The sequence below is a fragment of the Aotus nancymaae genome, unplaced genomic scaffold (assembly GCF_030222135.1).
Source record: "Aotus nancymaae isolate 86718 unplaced genomic scaffold, 86718_ANA_hifiasm-v0.15.2.pri h1tg000040l, whole genome shotgun sequence".
Classification (NCBI taxonomy): Eukaryota; Metazoa; Chordata; class Mammalia; order Primates; family Aotidae; genus Aotus; species Aotus nancymaae.
This window is the reverse complement of record NW_026988454.1, coordinates 118,840,064-118,861,785: the sequence shown is the minus strand read 5'-3', so window position 1 is coordinate 118,861,785 and position 21,722 is coordinate 118,840,064. Positions and strand designations below refer to the sequence as shown.

Genomic DNA, 21,722 nt, shown 5'->3' with positions numbered 1-21,722 from the left:
GAGTTTGAGACCAGCCTGGCCAACATGGCGAAACCCCTTTTCTACTAAAAATACAAAAAAAATTAACTGGACGTGGTGGTGCGTGCCTGCAATCCTAGCTACCCAGGAGGCTGAGGCAGGAGAATCGCTGGAACCCAGGAGGCAGAGGCTGCAGTGAGCCGAGATTGCGCCACTACACTCCAGCCTGGAACAAGATTCCTTCTCAAAAAAAAAAAAAAAAGATTTAAAATGTCTTGTGTTTAACTTGACAATGTTTGCTCTACTAGGTTTTCTTTCAAATGCGGTTAGGTTTGTATTTGGGGCCAGGAAAGAAAATTCCTCATAGTTTGGTTAACAACTGAAGATATCCTCAGTATGGAAGGAAAATTTGGGGTGATTTTCTGGATCTTCCCAGTTCTCAGTTTGACAAACTAGTAAGACTCTTCATACACATTTTTCCCTCCTATGTGTCTGGCTGCAGCACTGGAGACCCCCATCATCCAGGGTCAGGATGGGTCCCCTGAGCTACTGATTCGATCCCTGGTGGGGGGCCCATCTGCAGAACTACTCCTGGACTTGGAGCGCGTGCTATGCCGTGAGGGCAGCCCCGGGGGTGCCGTGAGGCCCCTCCTCAAGCGCCTCCAGCAGGAAACCCAGCCTTTCCTCCTGTTGCTGCGGACTCTGGATGCTCCGGGGCCCAACAAGACTCTGCTGCTGTCTGTGCTGAGGTGAGGGGCCTATTGAGGCGCATGCATTGGGATGAGGGGAACTGGCAGACTTCAGGGACTTCACTTATTCTATCCCCTCACCAGGGTCATGACCCGACTGCTGGATTTCCCTGAGGCAGTGGTCCTCCCTTGGCATGAGGTCTTGGAGCCCTGCCTCAACTGCCTGAGTGGCCCTAGCAGTGACTCTGAGGTACCAGAGCCCTGGCAAGGGGCAGGGAGGGGAAGGCAGCATCTGGGGCACCAACTTCCTTGTGAGGCTCTGGAGGGCACAGCAAAGCCTTTCTGAATGAATCTTCAGGCACTGGGATGGGCGTAGGAAGAGGAAGGGTAATGTCATCTAAGAATCTCCAGAACTGGGATCTTTGAGGTATAAACCTCTTAGATGAACCTGGATTTTAGATTCTGGATAAAGGAGAAGCCCACATTCACCAATCCAAACAGCTCTCCTCCCTTCAGGGTTTGTGCATTGGAGAGCAAGGTTCAGGCACCAGGGTTAACATAGCTTGGCCTGGCAGGAAGCAGCCTGGAAAACTGTGCCTGAGCTCTCTTCCTGCCAACTCACTCTGGAGTCCTAGTACCCCCCTATCTTACTCCACCCAGATTTTGGTGCTCTTCTTTCCCTGGACTTCTGCATGTCTCCAAAATCTCAGCCACCATGCTTTCTTTACTGAGCCCTCTCCTCAATCCTTACATGTCTTGCCCCTTGTTTCCTGTAAATTCATCTATGTGGCTCTGGGCTCAGATTGTTCAGGAGTTGACCTGCTTCCTACATCGCCTGGCCTCGATGCATAAGGACTATGCTGTGGTGCTCTGCTGCCTGGGAGCAAAAGAGGTCCTCTCCAAAGTCCTGGACAAGCACTCAGCTCAGCTGCTGCTGGGCTGTGAGCTTCAGGACCTGGTGACAGAGTGTGAGAAGTATGCACAACTCTATAGCAACCTCACCTCCAGCATTCTGGCCGGCTGCATTCAGGTGAGGAGCGGCTGCGGGTGTGCAGCTGAGAGAATGTAAGTCAGAATTAGGGGAAGGGAGTCAATGGGTTCCTCTTTGGTATCCCTGTTTGGTATCCCTGTTTGGTATCCCTGTTTGGTATCCCTGTTTGGCACAGGTAGTAGCAAATCGGGGGCACTTGTTTCCTAACCTTGACTCCACATGGTTCTGTCAAAATTTGGGGAGAGAGAAGTTGAGTGTTCTGTTGACCCTTGACTTTTTCTCTCTACCTGTTTCTGGGTGTTTCTCTGTGTTCCTCCTTCTCCTTCTCCTCCTCCTCCCTGATGTTCCTGCTGCAGATGGTGCTGGGCCAGATTGAAGACCACAGACGAACCCACCAACCGATCAATATCCCCTTCTTTGACGTGTTCCTCAGGCATCTCTGCCAGGGTTAGTGCCCTTATCTGCTTTCTTCTGGCTTCCGCCCAGTGTCTGTTTGCCCCTTCCCTTCCTGCTCCCTAGACCTTTTTCCTCTTTTCTCTCTCAATTAACGTGGCTGTGACCACCACACCTTCCCACTTGCCCCCAGGCTCCAGTGTGGAAGTGAAGGAGGATAAGTGCTGGGAGAAGGTGGAGGTGTCCTCCAACCCTCACCGGGCCAGCAAGCTGACGGACCACAACCCCAAAACCTACTGGGAGTCCAACGGCAGCACCGGCTCCCACTACATCACCCTGCACATGCACCGTGGTGTTCTTGTTAGGTGTGAACACACAGATGGGAATGTTCTTCTGTGCCCCAGGATACTTCCCTAAAGCACCCAGATACACACAACCCCAGCTATCACCCCCATGCTGGAGGGACACACGCAAACCTATTTTGTGCAGTGAACACATAGACACATTGACCTGCCTTTGCTGTGCTGGGTATAGACATCCCCTCAGCCTGGAATCTGGTGACTGTACCCCAGCAGGTTCAGATGTTACCGCCCTTGCTTAGTGTTGAGGGAAGATCCACAGCTCACTTACCCATTTCTCCAGTGGGCATCTGTGCCAGGCACTGTGCCGGGGTCTGGAAATAGAAGGACAATAAGATATGGTCCCTGCATTCCAGCTGGGGAGCTACACTAGAAAATCAATTAAGAGCACAGAGTAAGAAAAAGCATTGTGGTCCGCATGTGGACCTGAGGCTGAGGCGTCAGAGCAGGCTTCCTTCTGGAAGGAGGGGGTGACTGAGCTGGGTTTTGATATTGAAATTAGGTAGATAAAGAGGGGCCAATATTCTAGGCACAAGGACAGCATATGTGCAAAATGGAAGTAAGAAACAATATTTGGAGGGACTTGAAGTCATCATGTTTGGCTGCAGTGAAAGCTGTATATCAAAGCGGCAGAAGATACAAGCCAGAAAAGTTAGCAAAGGTGGATCACAAAGTGTTTGGTGAGCTAAGAAGTGTGAACTTTATTCCAAAACTTGGAGAGCCATTGGAACATTTTAAGAAGGGAAGAGAGAAAACTAGATTTTTTTTTTTTTTTTTTTTTGAGACAGAGTCTCACTCTGTTGCCCAGGCTGGAGTGCTACAGACATACGTCACCACACCTGGCTAATTTTTGTATTTTTAGTAGAGATGGGATTTCACCATTTTGGCCAGACTGGTCTCGAACTCCTGACCTTGTGATCCACCTGCCTTGGCCTCCCAAAGTGCTGGGATTACAGGCGTGAGCCACCATGCCCAGCCAAAAACTAGATTTTTTTTAAATCAAAAACTAGATTTTTTTATTGAGAAAGCTCACTCTGGCAATTATGGGAGTTTAGTTGGGAGTCCGAAGAAAGAGGTGGAGGGTTTGTGCAGTGGTCTAGTAGAGAAAGGATCCATGTGTTCAGCTAGTCAGCGGGAGTGGGAATGGACTGGGAAGTCCTTAGGAGCCCGCAGGACTTACCTTTGGGTGAGGGAAGCCGCGAGAAGGCGAAGACCACAGTGACCATATTCTAGTTGAGTACTGGGTGCACGAAAGTTTTATTTTCCAGGAGAGAAATAGGTTTACGTGGACAGATGATCATTTCATTTGAGCATATTGACTTTGAGGTGACCATGGGACATCATATGGGGACATAGCATGAAAGCTCAGAAGAGTGGCCTGGGCTAGAGATGTGGATTTGGAGTCCTCTGTGGATTAATTTTCAGTTGAAACTGTGGGTTTAAATTTAGCCAATTTGGGGGAATATAAAGGGAAGAGCAGAGGGTGTAGTGGGGACAGATGCATCAGAGCCAGCAGAGGAACAGGAGCCTGAGAAAGAAGTGGTGGGTTGAAATAGTTTTCAACTAAAACCAGAGCTCTGGCCTTTTTATTTCTTTCTTTTCATTTTTATATTGTAGAGATGGGATCTTGCTATGTTGCCCAGATTGATCTTAAACTAGCTTCAAGCAATCCTCCCACCTCAGCCTCCCGAAGTGTGGGGATTACAGGTGTGAGCTGCCACGTGCAGAGGCCCAGCTTTGACTGCTTCCTTTCTCCCTTCCCAGGCAGCTCACTTTGCTGGTGGCCAGTGAGGACTCGAGCTACATGCCAGCCAGAGTGGTGGTGTTTGGGGGTGACAGCACCAGCTGCATCAGCACTGAGCTCAACACGGTGGGGACCCTTGTGCCCCCCTTCACCTTGCTCCACATCCTTTTTGTCCCAGTGCCCATAGGGAGGACCTAGTCCCTGGAGGATGGTGACATCCCTTCCTCCTGGGAAGGCATTGCCTTGTAAGCAGTGAGAGTGGGATTAGGGATATGGAGCCATGTAGATCCTGGGCTCTGCAGGAGAAGTGAAGGGCACACACCATGACCAACTTGGTTACCATCAACAATTTTTCCAACCCTGTTTCTGGAGGTGATGGCTGTTTCCTCTCCCTCTTCTCCCCTGCCCTGCCAGGTGAATGTGATGCCCTCTGCCAGCCGGGTGATCCTTCTGGAGAACCTGAACCGTTTCTGGCCCATCATCCAGATCCGCATAAAGCGCTGCCAGCAGGTGGGGCCAGGGTGTCAGCCGGGGCTGAGGAGGAGGAGGTGGCCCAGGGTCTCCAGAGTGTCTGGGTTCTCTAACATCTAGAGGCCAGGGCTTTAGCCAGTGTTTCTCCTCGGTCCACTTGGTAGATGGCCCAGGGACCTGTTGAGTCCCAGAGATGTGGGGATGTCCTGAGCAGTTCTAGGGAGTTCAGGGCAGGAGGTCTGGCTTTGGTAGTACCTAGTGGCTCAGCGGCTTAGGTGACAAGACAGCTGAGTCTCTGCTGTTGCAGGGCGGCATTGACACCCGGGTTCGGGGTGTGGAGGTCTTGGGTCCTAAGCCCACATTCTGGCCACTGTTCCGGGAGCAGCTGTGTCGCCGAACATGTCTCTTTTACACAATTCGGGCACAAGCCTGGAGCCAGGACATAGCAGAGGACCGCCGCCGCCTCCTCCAGCTCTGTCCCAGGTGGGTGGGGCCTGAGGAGGGAATATGGGTAAGGGAACAGGACACTGTAAGAAGTAGGTGGTGGGAGGGATGCTTCTGTGGGAGTCCAGAAGGGAAAGCTGCAGCCAGGACAGGAGGGGGAAGGTGAACATAGGTGAGAAGTGTGTGTTGATTGGAAAGAGTTGGATTAGGGACCAAACCAGGGTGACTGGGAGCTGATTTGCACTTGAATGGAGGCCTTAGGGAAATCCAGTGCCTTTAATCCTCCACCATGCACTGTTTGTTCCTAGACTGAACAGGGTTTTGCGCCACGAGCAGAATTTTGCTGACCGCTTCCTCCCTGACGACGAGGCCGCCCAAGCACTGGGCAAGACCTGCTGGGAGGCCCTGGTCAGCCCCCTGGTGCAGAACATCACCTCTCCTGGTAACCATGCTGACACCTGCCTCCACTAACCAGCTCCTTGTCCTTATTCCCAGGGATCACCTGAGTTAATGCTCTTGGTTCTTTTGGTTCCTGTCTTTATCCCTGAAGGCCTGTCACCTCAATGTTCCTCTCTCCTTCCTGCCCCAGGCACTGCTCCCTGAGACTCTGGTATTTGAATCTTCCCCACAACCCTATCCCCGCCCTGTTACCATCTCCCCAGACTCCAGCTGAAGCACACCTTGGTGAGGGGAGGACTAGGGCACTGCTGCCCCTCAAGCCTTTTTGTACAATTGATCCTTCTCCCTCCTCTGCCCTGCTCCCCTCTCCTGCTCTTCCTCCTCTGCTGCTCTCCCCTCTCCCCTTTAGGGGAGTTGAGGGAAGAGGCTGTGCAGAGGAGAGATTAAGATGGTCTCCCATCTCCCATGGAGACCTGTTCCTGACCTGTCTTCTTTCAGATGCAGAAGGTGTGAGTGCCCTGGGGTGGCTGCTGGATCAGTACTTAGAACAGAGAGAGAGCTCGCGGAACCCCCTAAGTCGAGCAGCGTCCTTTGCTTCTCGCGTCCGTCGGCTTTGCCACTTGCTGGTGCATGTGGAGCCTCCTCCTGGGCCTCCTCCTGAGCCATCCGCTCGGCCCTGTAAGTCCCAGCTGTGGCCAGTGGAGCTGAGGCTGCGGGGAGTGGTGCATCTGGCTCCTTCCTCCCTGCTTTTTACTCTTGCTGCTTTGCTGCTGACCTTTCCAGGCCCCTGAGACCTCTTGGCCTTTCCAGGAGATCTACCCAAGGCTGGTGGACTCACCCAGAGGCTGAGATGTAGCCCCTTCTTTCTTCCTCTGTCTCCACAGTCAGCAAGAACAGTAAGGGTCGGGAGCGGAGCCCAGCGCCTTCACCAGTGCTTCCCAGCAGCAGCCTGAGGAACATAACCCAGTGCTGGCTGAGCGTGGTGCAGGAGCAGGTAGGCAGAAGCAAGCTGAAGTCTGTGGAGGGGAGGGGCTGCTCCCTTTATGGCATTTCTTGCCTCTCTCCTCAGGTCAGCAGATTTCTGGCTGCAGTCTGGAGGGCCCCAGACTTTGTGCCTCGTTACTGTAAACTCTATGAGCACTTACAGAGAGCAGGCTCCGAGCTGTTTGGGCCTCGGGCAGCCTTCACGCTGGCTCTGCGCAGCGGCTTCTCTGGCGCCTTGCTGCAGCAGTCCTTCCTCACTGCTGCTCACGTGAGTCCCGCCAGCTCCCCACAGGGCTGTAAGCTCATGTTCCAGGTTCATCTCTTTCTGCCCTGCCCTTTCACCTCCTTTCCCTCCCCAGTCTCCTACTCCATACCCTCATTCATGGTTTGCCCATGCCCTTTCCCTTGCTCCCAGATGAGTGAACAGTTTGCCAGGTACATTGACCAACAGATCCAGGGTAGCCTGATTGGTGGAGCCCCTGGAGTGGAAATGCTGGGGCAGCTTCAGCGGCACCTAGAACCCATCATGGTCCTTTCTGGTCTGGAACTGGCCACAACTTTTGAGCACTTCTATCAGTGAGTGCAGGTCTGGAGGAGTGGGGGATGGAGGCCTAGTTGAGAGAGTGGGAAGAGTTGAATCTTTAGGGGAGATGAGGGAAGAGGCTGTGCAGAGGAGAGATTAAGATGTGGAGATGGCTAGCCAGGTGTGGTGGCTCACGCCTGTAATCTCAGCACTTTGGGAGGCTGAGGCGGGCGGATCACCTGAGGTCGAGTTCAAGACCAGCCTGGCCAACATGGTAAAACCCCATCTCTACTAAAAATACAAAAATCAGCCAGGCATGGTGGTGGGCGCCTGTAATCCCAGCTTCTTGGGAGGCTGAAGCAGGAGAATTGTTTGAACCTGGGAGGTGGAGGTTGCAGTGAGCTGAGACCACATCATTGCACTCCAGCCTGGAGTGACAAGAGCAAGACTCGGTCTCAAAAAAAAAAAAATGTGGAGATGATCATACATTGGTGGAAAGCGAGTGGGAAAGAAGAGGTGAGGAAGGGCCTGTGACTCAGGCAGGTTGTAACAAAGGGACCTATATTCTCAAGGGGGAGTCTGGGCCACGCTGGCACTCACACTGAGGCTTGGCCCGGGCTGTGTGTGCTGCAGGCATTACATGGCGGACCGTCTCCTGAGCTTTGGCTCAAGCTGGCTGGAGGGGGCAGTGCTAGAGCAGATTGGCCTCTGTTTTCCCAACCGCCTCCCCCAGCTGATGCTGCGGAGCCTGAGCACCTCTGAGGAGCTGCAGCGCCAGTTCCACCTCTTCCAGCTCCAGCGGCTCGACAAGTTGTTCTTGGAGCAGGAAGACAAGGAGGAAAAGGCACTAGAGGAAGAGGAGGTAAGAGCAGGGAGAAAGGAGAGTAAGGAGACTAGACCAAAGAAGGGAGCCCAAGGGCCCTTGAAATCCTTCTGTCCCTCAGGAGGAAGAGGAGGAAGAGGAAGCTGAAAAAGAACTGTTTATCGAAGATCCAAGTCCAGCCATTTCTGTACTGGTCCTGTCACCACGCTGCTGGCCGGTCTCCCCACTCTGCTACCTGTACCATCCCAGAAAGTGCCTTCCCACAGAATTCTGTGATGCCCTTGACCGTTTCTCCAGTTTCTACAGCCAGAGTGAGGAACTAGGGAGAGGAAATCGGAGATCGGGGTGAGATTTGGGGTGGCAAGAGAGGGAAAGGAGAGGACCTTTGGGCAGGATATAGATATGAAGAAAAATATCAGCTCCTAGGGAAGGGTGAGAAAGCATGGGTGTAGTTTCATTAATTTCTGCTCTCATCAGTTCTTTCAACTTTCTATGAATTTGTTCTATTTTCTAACTTGAAGGAGGGTGCTTGATTTTTAGTCTTTTCAGACATTTTTCCAAGTAAAAGTATTTAAGACTATTCATTTCCCTCTAAATATTGCTTTAGCAGCATCCTATAAAGTTTTATATATATACATAATTTATTTATTTATTTATTTTGAGATGGAGTCTCGCTCTGTTGCCCAGGCCGGTGTGCAGTGGCACTATCTCGGTCCACTGCAGCCTTTGCTTACCAGGTTCAAACGATTCTCCGTCCCAGCCTCCTGAGTAGTTGGGACTACAAGTGTGTGCCATCACACCTGGCTAATTTTGTATTTTTAGTAGAGATGGGGTTTCACCATGTTGGCCAGGCTGGTCTCAAACTCCTGACCTCAAGTGATCCACCCGCCTCGGCCTCCCAAAGTGCTGGGATTACAGGTGTGTGCCACCATGTCCGCCCTTAAAGATTCTTTAGATTGGGATATAACTAGTATTCAGTAAAGTGCACAAATCTTAATTATAAGCCTTCACAAATAATTGTATTCATATACACCCTTGTATCTACCTCCCTCATACCCCCATCAAAATACAGAACATTTCCAGGATCATGGAAGGCTCTCTCCTTCATGCCCCCTTTCCAGTCAATGTCTTCTTCCAGGAGAAGCCATTATTCATAACCTTTATCACCATAGATACTTGTCTGTATTTGAACATCACATAAATGGAATCATACAGTATTCTGCTATGTCTGATGTCTTTCACAAAGCATCCTGTCTGTGGGAGTTAATCCAGGTTGTCAGGGGTATTATTAGTTTATTCATTTCTTTTGCTGAGCCATATTCCATTGTATGGATGTGTTTACTTTCTGCTGTTTATGGACATTTGGGATGTTCCATAAGTTTTTATTATGTATTATTTTTATTATTGTGTAGTTCTGAGAATTTTTAAATTTCTATGATTATTTCTTTATTTTGTTTTTCAGAAGAATATATTTTTAATTTCCAAACAATGTTTCTTTGTTTAGTTTTTTTGTTTGTTTGTTTTATGTTTCTGCCTTCATTCCCCTGTGGCCAAAGAGCATGGTTTCTGTGATTCTGAATCTTTGCAGTTTATTGAAACTTACTTATGGCTTGGTAGATGGTCATATTTTATGTGTTTCGTGTGTGATTAAGAAGAATGTGTATTCTTAACTGGATTCTACATATTTCACCAAATTGACCTTGCTAATTGTATTGTTCACATCTGTAAACTCACTAGTTTTTGTCTACTTGATCTACTACTGAGAGAGGTGTGCTAAAATCTACCACTACGATGGTGAATTTTTTAAAACTGTTAATCATATTGGTTTTACTGTATATATATTTTTTGGCCATTTTGTTAGAAGGTTAAAATAGTTTAACAGCACCATCCAGTAGAACTTTCTGCAATGATGGAAAAATTCTTTTCTGCACCTTTCTGTATGATTGTCATTCGTAGCAACTAAGTAATTGGAATCTGGCTAATATAACTGAGGATCTAAATATTTAATTTAATTGTAATCAGTTTATTTTATTTTAGTTTTTTTGAGATGGAATCTCGCTCTGTCACCCAGGCTGGAGTATAGTGGCTTGATCTTGGCTCACTGTAATCTCTGCCTCCTGGGTTCAAGGGATTCTCCTGCCTCAGCCTACTGGTTAGCTGGGATTACAGGTGCATGCCACTATGCCCCGCTAAGTTTTGTATTTTTAGTAGAGATGAGGTTTCGCCATGTTGGCCAGGCTGGTCTCGAACTCCAGGCCTCAGGTGATCTGGCTGCCATGGCCTCCCAAAGTGTGGGATTACAGGTGTGAGCCACCGCACCCGGCCGTAATCAGTTTAAATTTAAATAGTTATACGTGGCTAATGGCTACTACGATGGACCATGCAGGTTTAGAAACTTCAGAGTCAATGAAACATTATGAAGTGACTTTCTTTCTTTCTAATAAAGCTTTTCTCTAGAAGTCTATTTTTCTCTGGTATTAGTAGTATACCTGCTTTCTTGGGTTAATATCTTTCCAGTATATCTTTATCTGTCTGTGGCTTTTTGTTTTTGCATGGAGAGAAGTTCTTAAATCTTTTTTTTTTTTTTTTGATACGGAGTCTCACTTGGTCACCCAGGTGCGGTGGCGCAATCTTGGCTCACTGCAACCTCTACCTCCTGGGTTCAGGTGATTCTTCTGCCTTAGCCTCCCAAGTAGCTGGGACTACAGGCGTGTGCCACCACAGCCAGCTAATTTTTTTTTTATTTTTAGTAGAGACGGGGTTTCACCATCTTGGCCAGCCTGGTCTCAAACTCCTGATCTCGTGATGCACCCGCCTCAGCCTCCCAAAGGGCTGGGATTACAGGTGTGAGCCACCGCGCCCAGCCAGTCTTTTAGATACCTTTTTTAAAAATTATGATAAAATACGTCTAGTGTAACATTTGCCATTTTAAACATTCAAAGTATATAATTTATCCTTTTACTTTTTTTTTTTTTTTGAGAGGGGGTGTCACTCTGTCATCTAGGCTGGAGTGCAGTGTCATGATCTCGGCTAGCTCACTGCAGCCTTTGCCTTCGAGGCTCAAGTGATCTTCCCATCTCAGTCTCCCAAGTAGCTGGGACTATAGGTGTGTACCACCACTCACAGCTAATTTTTGTATTTTTTGTAGAGACAGTTTTGCCATGTTGCCTAGGCTGGTCTCGAACTCCTGGACTCGAGCGATTCTTCCTGCCTCAGCCTCCCAAAGTGCTGGGATTACAGGCGTGAGCCACCGTACCCGGCCTCCTTAAACTTTTTAATAATGAAAGTTAGATTTAGAGGTTTCAACAGGTTCAGATTTTTTTTTCTTCATATGTATTTCTGTATATACCACACCTGGCTTATCCTTTTACTTAAAATAAAATTTCTTTGTAAATAATTTCAGATTTACAGAAAATTACAATAATGATATAAAGAATACCTACCTACTCTTTATCCAAGTTTACCTTTTGTTAACATTTTGTTAATGTTTGCTTTTATCATTTGCTATTTGTGTATGTATATGTGTGTATATGTATGTATAGAGAGACTTTTGTTTTTTCAAAACTTTGAGAATAAATTGCATTTATTCTGGCCCTTTACCCCTAAATACTTTAGTACATATTTCCTAAGAATAAAGGTCTTCTCTTATATAACCACAATTCATTTATCAATTGCAAAAATTTAACTTTGGTATAAGTACCATGATCTAGTTTTCCATATTCTATTTTTCTTTTTTTTTGAGATAGAGTCTCAGTCCCTCAGGCTGGAGTGCAGTGGTGTGATCTCGGCTCACTGCAGCCTTTGCCTCCTGAGTTCAAGTGATTCTGCTGCCTCAGGCTCCTAAGTAGCTGGGATTATAGCCACCCACCACCACACCTGGCTAATTTTTGTACTTTTAGTAGAAACTGGGTTTTGCCATGTTGACCAGGCTGGTCTCAAACTCCTGACCTCAGGTGATCCGCCTGCCTTGGCCTCCCAAAGTGCTGGGATTGCAGACATGAGCCACCGCACCCAACTTCCATATTCTAGTTTTGTCAACTGACCCATAATGTCTTCTATGACTTCATTTTTTTGTCCAGGACAGGATCCAGTCTAGGATCACCTGTTACGTTTAGTTGGCATGTCTCTTTAGTGTCTAATATAGAACAGTTCCCCAGCCTTTCTTTGTCTTTTATGACATTGACATTTTTGGAGAATACAGTCCTTTAACATTTTTTTTTGAGATGGAGTCTTGCTCTGTCACCCAGGCAGGAGTGCCGTGACGCGATCCTGGCTCACTGCAACCTCTGCCTCCTGGGTTCAAGCAATTCTCCTGCCTCAGCTTCCCGAGTAGCTGGGATTACAGGCACGTGCCACCATGTCCAGCTAATTTTTGTATTTTTTTTTTAGTACAGATGGGGTTTCGCCATTTTGGCCAGGCTGATCTTGAACTCCTGACCTCAAGTGATCTGCCCACTTCAGCCTCCCAAAGTGCTAGGATTACAGGCATGAGCCACCGCACCGGCCCCTTTTACATTTTTTAAATGGCTCCTGTTTTAAGTTTGTATGGTATTTCCTTATGATTCAGGTTATACATTCCCAGGCAAAATACTAAGTATGTGGCAGGCATGTGCTTCTCAAGGCTTTACACGCTGAAGCACAGAATTTTAATCCGTCCTTTCTTTATAATGTCAAGTTTGTCAACCTGGCCAAGAAGTTGTTTGATTTCTTCACTCATATAGTTAATATTTTTTCCCTTGCTACAATTAGTAAGCATTCTGTATGGGGAGTTATTTTAAAATCACATCAGTATTCTACTCTTGTTAGAATTTCCCCGGGGATTTTTTTTTTTTTTTTTTTTTTTGAGACGGAGTTTCGCTCTTGTTACCCAGGCTGGAGTGCAATAGCGCAATCTCGGCTCACCGCAACCTCCGCCTCCTGGGTTCAGGCAATTCTCCTGCCTCCGCCTCCCGAGTAACTGGGATTACAGGCACGCACCACCATGCCCAGCTAATTTTTTGTAATTTTAGTAGAGACGGGGTTTCACCGTGTTGACCAGGATGGTCTCGATCTATTGACCTCGTGATCCACCCGCCTCGGCCTCCCAAAGTGCTGGGATTACAGGCGTGAGCCACCGCACCCAGCCATGTTTTACTTGTAACTTTGCCATACCCTTAATGTTTTAGACACATGTCTTATAAAAACCTAGAATTTTTTGTTCAGCCTGACAATCTCTTTTTGAGATGTCAATTTAGCTTATTTATTATGAAGAATAAATTCATAATAAATTCATAAATAAGTTCATAATGAATTCATTTATTTATTAATTGGCTGTTTCTAACTTATTATTTTATGTTTTTGTTTACCCTTCTTATATTTAAAGAAGAATAAGTTGAACACCTATATACATATGATTCTACCCGGGTTTTTGTGCTTTTTTCTTCTTTTGGATTGATCGATTTTTTTTTTAATTTCTTTTTTGTTGGTATCAGTTTTAGAACTTAGGCATTCTGTTTCTATAATTGAATACCCTTGTATTTTTAACCAGTATCCTTGATTTGCTAATGCCACTTCCAACCTTTTTGAACAATAAAAAGACCTTAGGAAATCTTAACTACAGCTCTAACTCCCATATTACTTATTACTGTTGTTCCATATTTTAGAATTATCTTTTTTTAACTTCCAACATTGTCATTATTATGATTTATTCAGGGATATTTACATTTGCCACCATGCCAGTTGCTTTAGTCACCATTTATTTTGCCTCTTGGTCCTTCCTCTTTTTAAAATACATCTGTTAGAAGTGTCTTCAGGCTGGGCATGGTGGCTCATACCTGTAATCTCAGCACTTTGGGAGGCTGACGTGGGTGGATCACCTGAGGTCAGGAGTTCGAGACCAGCCTGGCCAACGTGGCAAAACCTTGTATCTACTAAAAATACAAAAATTATCCAAGCTTAGTGGCACACACCTATAATCTCAGCCACTCAGGAGGCTGAGGCAGAAGAATTGCTTGAGCCAGGGAGGCAGAGGTTGCAGTGAGCCAAGATCATACCACTGTACTCCAGCCTGGGGGACAGTGAGACTCCGTCTCAAAAAAAAAAAAAAAAAAAAAAAAAAGAAGTGATGAATGTCTTCATTGAGAAGTATTGATGGGAAACCCTACCAGTTTTTTTATTTGTCTGAGACGGGTTATTTTCACCCTCATTTAAAAAGTGTTTTTATTTCAAACATATATAAATGTAGACAGACTAAACTCCAACACATATCAACTCATGGCCAATCTTGCTTCAGTCTACCTCCATCAATTTTTCCCAACCCCCAAATTTAAAAGATAAGTACTGTCTCTTTTTTTAAAAAAAAAATAAGGATACTACAATTATTAAATATTTAGAAATTTGCAATTCCTTGTATGAAGTATACAGTCATTGCTCATATTTCCCTGATTGCCTTAGGGTTTTTTGGTTAGTTATTTTGTTTAGTGAGGAGCCAAATGAGGTCCATGCATCGCATTTGGTTGCGTTATCTGACATCTCCCTTTATCTATAGGTTTTCACCTCCCGTTTTTCCCTTCTTGCAGTTATTTCGGGAGGAAAGTGGGTTATTCATTCACGAGCTGGATTTTGCTGATTGCATTCATGTGGTGTCCTCAAGCATATTACTCTGTCTCCTTTATTTCCTGAAAACTGATTTGTAGGTGTAGAGGCTTATTCAGATTTGGGTTTGATTTCTCTGGCAAGGATGCTTCATTGGTGGTATGTGTCTTTCCACCAGGAGGCAGGTTCAGCCTAGCTGTCTCCCTTTGTGATGCTGAGGTGGATCAGTGGATTTCAGTGTTGTCAGTCTTGTCTATACATTACATGTAATTTTCCGTCAGTTTTTTACCAGGCAGGTGTTTCTAACATTGGTTAGTTAGGTCTATCATCTCATTAGGGGTTATGAAATAGTTATATCTAGTTCGGTCATTCCTTCTTCATGTATTACCTGGAATGTTTTCAAGAGAAACTTCCTTTCATCAACTATATATTTACCCTGAAGTCCAGTTTATACAGGAAAGGCTTAATTGTTTCCTGTTCCCATGATTTTTAACTAGTTTTAAAAATAATGTGTTGGTTCTCTAGTATCTTTTAAATATAACCAATGAGATCTTTTAAAAATATATCATTTTGAACTCATGGATTTTAAAATACTTTGTGTGTTTCCATCACACATTGCAGGTATAGTTTTGTTTTGTTTTTTTGATGCTCAAATTGTCCCATCTTTGGTTAGAGGGCATCTCTCAGATGCGCTCCTGGTCCCTTTACTACTCTCCCTTTGACAGTTTCCTTGCTTTCTAGTATGAACACATGTCTCAGGCTCACCTTGCCTGGGCTGTGAAACAGGAGGAGGAAGAGATCTAGCTCAGTGGGTTTTTCAAGCTGTGAGCTCCTTGAGGGCAAAATGCAAGTTTTTTCTTTCTGGTGTTTTTTGCATGGAACCTGCCTGGCTCAGGGCTAGGCTCTGGGTCTAGGGATGGGCTCCTAGATACTTGTGGCTCACCAGGGAGGCAGGCGCAGAGAAGGCCGAGATGTGGAGGCTTGACAAGGTGTCTCTGTGTCTGAAAACGCTAGGGCCCTCCTCCCCGCAGGGATTAGTAGGAGCAAAGCTTGACACCTCAACCCTTAAACCCCTCGTTTCCTCCATTCTGTGTCTCCATCCTTCTCCCTGACACTTTCCTAGGTCAGAACCATCCAGTCCTGGACATGGGACCGCATCGGCGGCTGCAGTGGACGTGGCTGGGCCGGGCTGAGCTGCAGTTTGGGAACCAGACTCTGTATGTGTCCACCGTGCAGATGTGGCTGCTGCTGAATTTCAATGAGAAAGAGGTGCTTCAGCCCTTAGCTTCTCTCTATCTTCTCTACCACCTTGTCTGTCTGTTCTCCTGAACACTGTTCCTCTTTTCAACCTGCCTCCCCTCTTCCTTTTCTCTCATTTGACTCCTGACTGGGCATTTCTCCTCATCAGGAGGTGTCAGTAGAGACCTTGCTGAAGGATTCTGACCTCTCACCAGAGCTGCTGCTCCAGGCACTTGGGCCCCTCACCTCGGGGAATGGCCCTTTGACCCTGCATGAGGGCCAGGACTTTCCACACAGGGGTAGGTCAATGGGGGCTGGGATGGGCCTCTGCTGCTGGTTGGGGGGTCACTCTCAGGATGGGGGGACTGTAGTAGGGAGTCAGAATGGGGTCATCTTAGTCCCCATTCATCTGTCCCTCTGCCTCCTCCGGTATCTGACTGGGAGCGGGTTCCAGGTGTGCTTCGGCTTCGTGAGCCTGGTTCCCAGCGCAGTGGAGAGGCCCTGTGGCTGATACCTCCCCAGGCGTACCTGAACGTAGCGAAGGATGAGGGCCGAACCCTGGAACAAAAGAGGAATCTTTTGAGCTGTCTTCTTGTTCGTATTCTCAAAGCCCACGGGGAAAAGGGCCTCCACATTGATCAGCTGGTTTGTCTGGTAGGCAGAGAGGGGACCGTGAAGTTGGGGGAGGGAGGGAGGGAGTCATGCTTGGGGTTGGGCACAGTGTATTCTTTCAATATGAGACCTCTGTGGAGTGACATTTCCATCTGGGTTTTCTTTCCTGACAGAGCAGATAGACAGAAGGTAAAGATAAGACGGGAGTATTGACCATGTGCCCTATTCTAAGAGTTTGCATGATTAAATAATTTAATCCAGCCGGGCACAGTGGCTCTTATCTGTAATCCCAGCACTCTGGAAGGCTGAGGCAGGCGGATCACTTGAGGCCAGGAGTTTGAGACCAGCCTGGCCAACATGGCAAAACCCTGTGTCTACTAAAAATATAAAAATTAGTTGGGCCTGGTGGCACATGCCTGTAATCCCAGCTACTTAGGAGGCTGAGGCATAAGAATCACTTGAACCCAGGAGGTAGAGATTACAGTGAGCCAAGATTGTGCCACTGTACTCCAGCCCTGGCAATGGAGCAGGACTCTGTCTCAAAAAGGAAAAAAAGTCATTTAATCCTCACAACAATCCTATAAATATTATTTTATCTCATTTGACAGATAAGAACAGTGAAGTATGAGAAGCTTAATAGTGGCCAGGCAGGCATAGTGGCTCATGCCTACAATCCCAGCACTTTGGGAGGCTGAGGTGGGCGGATCACTTGAGGTCAGGAGTTCGTGACCAGCCTGGCCAACATGGTGAATCCCCGTCTCGACTAAAATACAAAATTAGCCAGGCATGGTGGTGCACACTTGTAGTCCCAGCTACTTGGGAGGCTGAAGCAGGAGAATCACTTGAACCCAGGAGGTGGAGATTGCAGTAAGAGATGGTGCCACTGCACTCCAGCCTGAGCAAGAGTGAGACTCTGTCAAAAAAAAAAAAAAAAAAGAGAGAGAGAAACTTAGTAACAAATTCATAATCACACAGCTAGTAGGTGGCAGCAGAGTGGCCAGATACTATGGCTCATGTGGGAGGATCGCTTGAGCCCAGGAGTTTGAGGCTGCAGTGGGCTATGATCATGCCACTGCACTCTAGCCTGGGTAACAGAGCAAGATTGTCTCTTTAAAAAAAAAAAAAATTACTTTTTAGAGCTAAAAAAAGAAGGAAAAAAAAGGGAAAAATAATTGGCAGAGCCGAGCGTTGAGCCCAGGCAGACTGCTCCCTGGGTAAAATCGGCCTTCTTGTTTCTTTCCTCCTATCCAGGTGCTGGAGGCCTGGCAGAAGGGTCCAAATCCTCCTGGAAGCCTGGGCCACGCTGTTGCTGGAGGTGTGGCCTGTGCCAGTACAGATGTCCTCTCTTGCATCCTGCACCTCTTGGGCCAGGGCTATGTGAAACGGCGTGATGACCGGCCCCAGATCCTGATGTATGCTGCTCCAGAACCCATGGGGCCCTGCTGGGGTCAGGCAGATGTCCCTTTCTGTGGCAGCCAGAGCAAGACCTCCAAGCCTAGGTAGCCACCCCACCCGACCCCTTGCCGTGAGGTGGGAGATGTTGTCATGCCAAAGCTGAGATCCCTTGTGGAGAAGCACTTCCCTTCTTTCTTTGTCTAATCCCCCTTTCCCTATCCCTGTTATTTCCCTGACTTTGGTAGTCCTCATTGAGCTTCCCAGCGCCACCATCCCTTTCCAGTCAGGGACCTTGCTCTCCCCATCCTCCTAGGGCCAGCGCTGTATAGATGTCTGCAATTTGTAGGAGATACCTTGCAAATATGTATTGAGTGCTATGTACTCTACTCTGAAATATACAAACTTCCAGGAAGTTTGTTCTACAGAGGAGTTTGCCATAGGATTTCTCTAATCAGCCAGCACCGCTGAAGCTTTTTAATGTTCACTAGAAGCTGTTATAGCCCTGCTTTTCATGCCTGGTATTTGCATCATGTGTAAAGTGAATTGTCTCTAGCCATCTTTCTCAAACCTCAACATGGTGCTAGTGCTAAAACGCAGATGTTAACAGCAGAGCTCTCTGTGATGCCTGTGCTGCTGGTCCACAGGCCACACTTAACCAGTAAGGATGGAGATGACTGCTCTCACCACAGGTGCTGCCACCATTTGTGGTGGGATCTACAGTGGGACTGTCCCATCCGCTATTGGTCTCTTAGCACCCTGACCCCTAGATAACTATTGTGTCCCCAATCATTGTGACAGCCAGCCCCACCCTGAGATTTACAAGTGCTTCTGTGGAGGACCTGCTCTGATGGTTGGTTTGGGTGGTTATCCTGAGGCTGGTTAGGCAAGCAAGCAAGCATGCGCAAGCAGGGAGCTGGGGGCCAGGTGGGGTTCAGGTAGTAGGTTGGATAAGCAGGGAAGGAATACTGACTCCCGTCTCTTCCTTCTCCACAAGCCCAGAAGCTGTGGCTACCCTGGCATCTCTACAGTTGCCTGCAGGCCGCACCATGAGCCCCCAGGAAGTAGAAGGCTTGATGGAGCAGACGGTTCGTCAGGTGCAGGAGACGCTGAACTTAGAGCCAGATGTCGCTCAGCACCTTCTGGCTCATTCCCACTGGGGCACCGAACAGCTGCTGCAGAGCTACAGTGAGGACCCTGAGCCACTGCTGCTGGCTGCTGGGCTGTGTGTACCCCAGGCCCAGGCTGCACCTGTACGGCCAGACCACTGCCCCGTCTGTGTGAGCCCCCTGGGGCGTGATGACGACTTGCCCTCTCTCTGCTGCATGCACTACTGCTGTAAGGTGAGGCCCCACCAGCGTTGCTCCTGCCCCTGGTTCCCTGGGAATTCTTGGGTTCTAGCCCAGCTCTGCCATTTCATAACCTGGGCAATATTGGATTTGTCTCTTGGTCCTTATTAAACTAGTTTTGTCATCTGTAAGTGGTACCACCTGCCTTTGACACTCTAAAGGGTGGTGGTTAGGATCCAGCTATGTGTATCAGTGGTTCTCCAGCTTCATAGTATAATCACTGGAAGCTTTTATAAGTCCTAATGCCCAGATGATACCTCAGACCAATTAAACCAGAACCTCTGGGAGTGAGAAATCTGGAGGAAGTTTTAAAGCCTCCCCATGAGATTCCCATTATCAGCCAAGTTAGAACTAAGAGATATACGTGCAAAATAGATGTCAAGGCACTTTGTGCAGTGTTTGCAGTGTTATTAGATTGGCGATAACTCTAGCTTGTGGTTGCCTTATCGCCATTTAAGTCCCCTCATCTCAGCACACTATCACTGCTTTTATCATATATGATCATTTAATACAAAAAAATTTTTAAATGAGCCTGGTGAGGTGGTGTGCACGCCTATAATTACAGCACTTTGGGAGGCCAAGGTGGTCAGATCACTTGACCCCAGAAGTTCCAGACCAGCCTGGGCAACATGGCAAGACCCCGTCTCTACAAAAAAAAATACAAAAATAAGCTGGGCATGGTGGTGCACACCTATAGTCCCAGCTACTCAGGAGCAGCCTCAGGGAGGATCACCTGAGCCTGGGAGGCGGGAGGCAGCAGTGAGCCAATATCTCACCATTGTACTTCAGCCAAGAGGACAGAATGAGATCCTGCCTCAGGGTCTTCTTGCTCTGTAGGCTTCCTTCTATATAGGGGGACACAGAGAAGCTTGCAGATTGGGATTGAGTCATCTTCAAAGGCAGAGAGAGTGGGGCTGAGGTGCAGAGAACCTGGAGCACTGAGTTCAATATTCCCTGCCTCGCAGCTCTTTAGAACTGGTGCCAAGCACAAACACATCAGCTTAGCCGGAGAGGCACTCCTGGTTGCCGTCAATCCCAGCTGCCTCTCCCTACAGCGTTTCCCCAGTGGTGGGTGATAGACATGTGTGTGCTCATGTGTATGTGTGTACTCTTTTTCTCTTTCTCTTTGGCTCTGCTTCTGGCCTCTCTTCTCACATAGTTGCTTATGCTCCCTTTTCCCAAGATCTTAATTATTTCCTTTACACTTTCATTTTTTCATTCAACTAATATTTTTCATGGATTTATGTATGTAGCACTGGGTGCTATATGAGGTATTGAAAAAAATCTCAGCAAGAAATGACCAGAGAACTAATAATATTGATGGGAGCTCACTCTGAGCCAGGCATTGTGCTGTTTACATGCATTATTTTACTTTTCATACTAGTTCTATGAGGTGGGTATTTTTGTTATTCCCAATTTGCATGACAGAGGGAGACACTCTGAGGTGAAGTAATTTGCCCAAGGTCAGGATTTGCATTTTGGCAGTCTCAAGCAGTCCTCCCACCTTGACCCCCACAAAGTGCTGGTATTACAGGCAGGAGCCACCACACCCAGCCTCATAGCGGATTTTCTTTTATGAGAAGCCATGGTGGGCTTAAGCAAAATAGTGATATGATCTGGTTTACATTTTTAAAAAGATCACTTTGGCCATTGTATGGAGGAAAGGGTTGGATGGAGCAAGAGTGGAAGCAGGAAGGCCCATTTGGTGACTGTTGTACAAGAGGCAAGAGATGGTGGTAGTTTGGACGAGGGGCAGAAGCGATAAGAGAGGGTGGATAGGGACACGTTTGGAAGTGGAGCTGACGGGATTAGGTGGGTTAGATGTAGGGGCTTCAGACAAGGGAATCGAGGATGGTTCCTGTGCTTTTGACCTGAGCATCTGGGTGGATGGCATGTGTCCTCTTTACTCTGTTGTGGCCCTATGAAGTTTGAGCTGCTTGTTGGACACCTGTGTGGAACTGGCAGGTAGATAGTGGATTTCTGAATTTGGAATGAAGTGGAGAGGCCTTGCTGGCCTCACCCAAGGAGAAGGAAACAGACCCAGGGTAAGCCTGTAGAGATATAGAGATGGGCGGGTCTCAGGAGTCTGAGACCAGACAGACAACATAGTAAGACCCTGTCTCTACAAAGAATAGAAAAAACATTTACCCAGGGATGGGAGTGCACACCTGTAGTCCTAGCTACTCAGGAGGCTGAGGTAGGAGGATCACTTGAGTCTGGGAGATCGAGGCTGTGGTGAGCCATGGCCGTGGTGAGCCATGATTGTGCCACTGCACTCCAGCGTGGGTGACGGAGAGAGACCCTGTCTAAAAAGAGAGAGAGAGGCAAGGGGCCTGAAAACAAGGCAGATGAAGAGGCTGATTGAGAAGCCCCCGCCGAGGAGGAGTCTGTGCAGCAGTGCAAGAGAAGCCGCTGGATGGTGTCCAGGGTGAGCCCAACCAGTTGGGTTGGACAACAGTCATGAGAGCAGCTGGGGGTCCCCAGACTGAGATGCCAGGGCAGAAGGGAACACTGAGGCGCTGGTGTGCCTATAAGAGTAGGGTCTGAATTCAGAGAACATTTTCCCTGTTTTATCTCAAAAATGCAAGAATTTGCATTCGATTTCCCAACTTTGTCTGGGTTAGTTTCAATGCAAAAAGGGTTTTGCTTACTTTGGGCTGGTACTTTGAGTAAAAATGATCCAGTCAGGTGCTTCACATTGATGCTGCAGCTTTGATACCACAGACACACAGTCTCCTGTGGGTTTAGACCCGTCATTTTGGAAAGCATGGCCATAGGC

The 21,722-nt window shown here is 47.6% G+C and overlaps 1 protein-coding gene across 11 annotated transcripts in view; it reads left to right on the top strand.

Annotated features, from left to right (window-relative positions):
* CUL9 (cullin 9) overlaps positions 1–21,722 on the top strand; it is a 42,616-nt gene that overhangs the window by 16,045 nt on the left and 4,849 nt on the right. For 6 of the 11 annotated variants that reach the window (XM_064361026.1, XM_064361030.1, XM_064361031.1 and 3 more), the window contains 18 exons: positions 461–707; positions 792–897; positions 1,450–1,677; positions 1,995–2,085; positions 2,225–2,396; positions 4,155–4,260; positions 4,549–4,644; positions 4,913–5,088; positions 5,358–5,491; positions 5,947–6,126; positions 6,333–7,008; positions 7,589–7,817; positions 7,900–8,089; positions 15,475–15,620; positions 15,760–15,889; positions 16,045–16,244; positions 17,454–17,701; positions 18,592–18,937. In XM_064361026.1, the coding sequence (XP_064217096.1) occupies positions 461–707; positions 792–897; positions 1,450–1,677; positions 1,995–2,085; positions 2,225–2,396; positions 4,155–4,260; positions 4,549–4,644; positions 4,913–5,088; positions 5,358–5,491; positions 5,947–6,126; positions 6,333–7,008; positions 7,589–7,817; positions 7,900–8,089; positions 15,475–15,620; positions 15,760–15,889; positions 16,045–16,244; positions 17,454–17,701; positions 18,592–18,937 (3,701 nt within the window). Of the gene's footprint in view, positions 1–460; positions 708–791; positions 898–1,449; positions 1,678–1,994; positions 2,086–2,224; positions 2,397–4,154; positions 4,261–4,548; positions 4,645–4,912; positions 5,089–5,357; positions 5,492–5,946; positions 6,127–6,332; positions 7,009–7,588; positions 7,818–7,899; positions 8,090–15,474; positions 15,621–15,759; positions 15,890–16,044; positions 16,245–17,453; positions 17,702–18,591; positions 18,938–21,722 lie in introns of those variants that run through there. The other 5 variants (XM_064361034.1, XM_064361029.1, XM_064361025.1 and 2 more) reach the window with 4 other exon arrangements.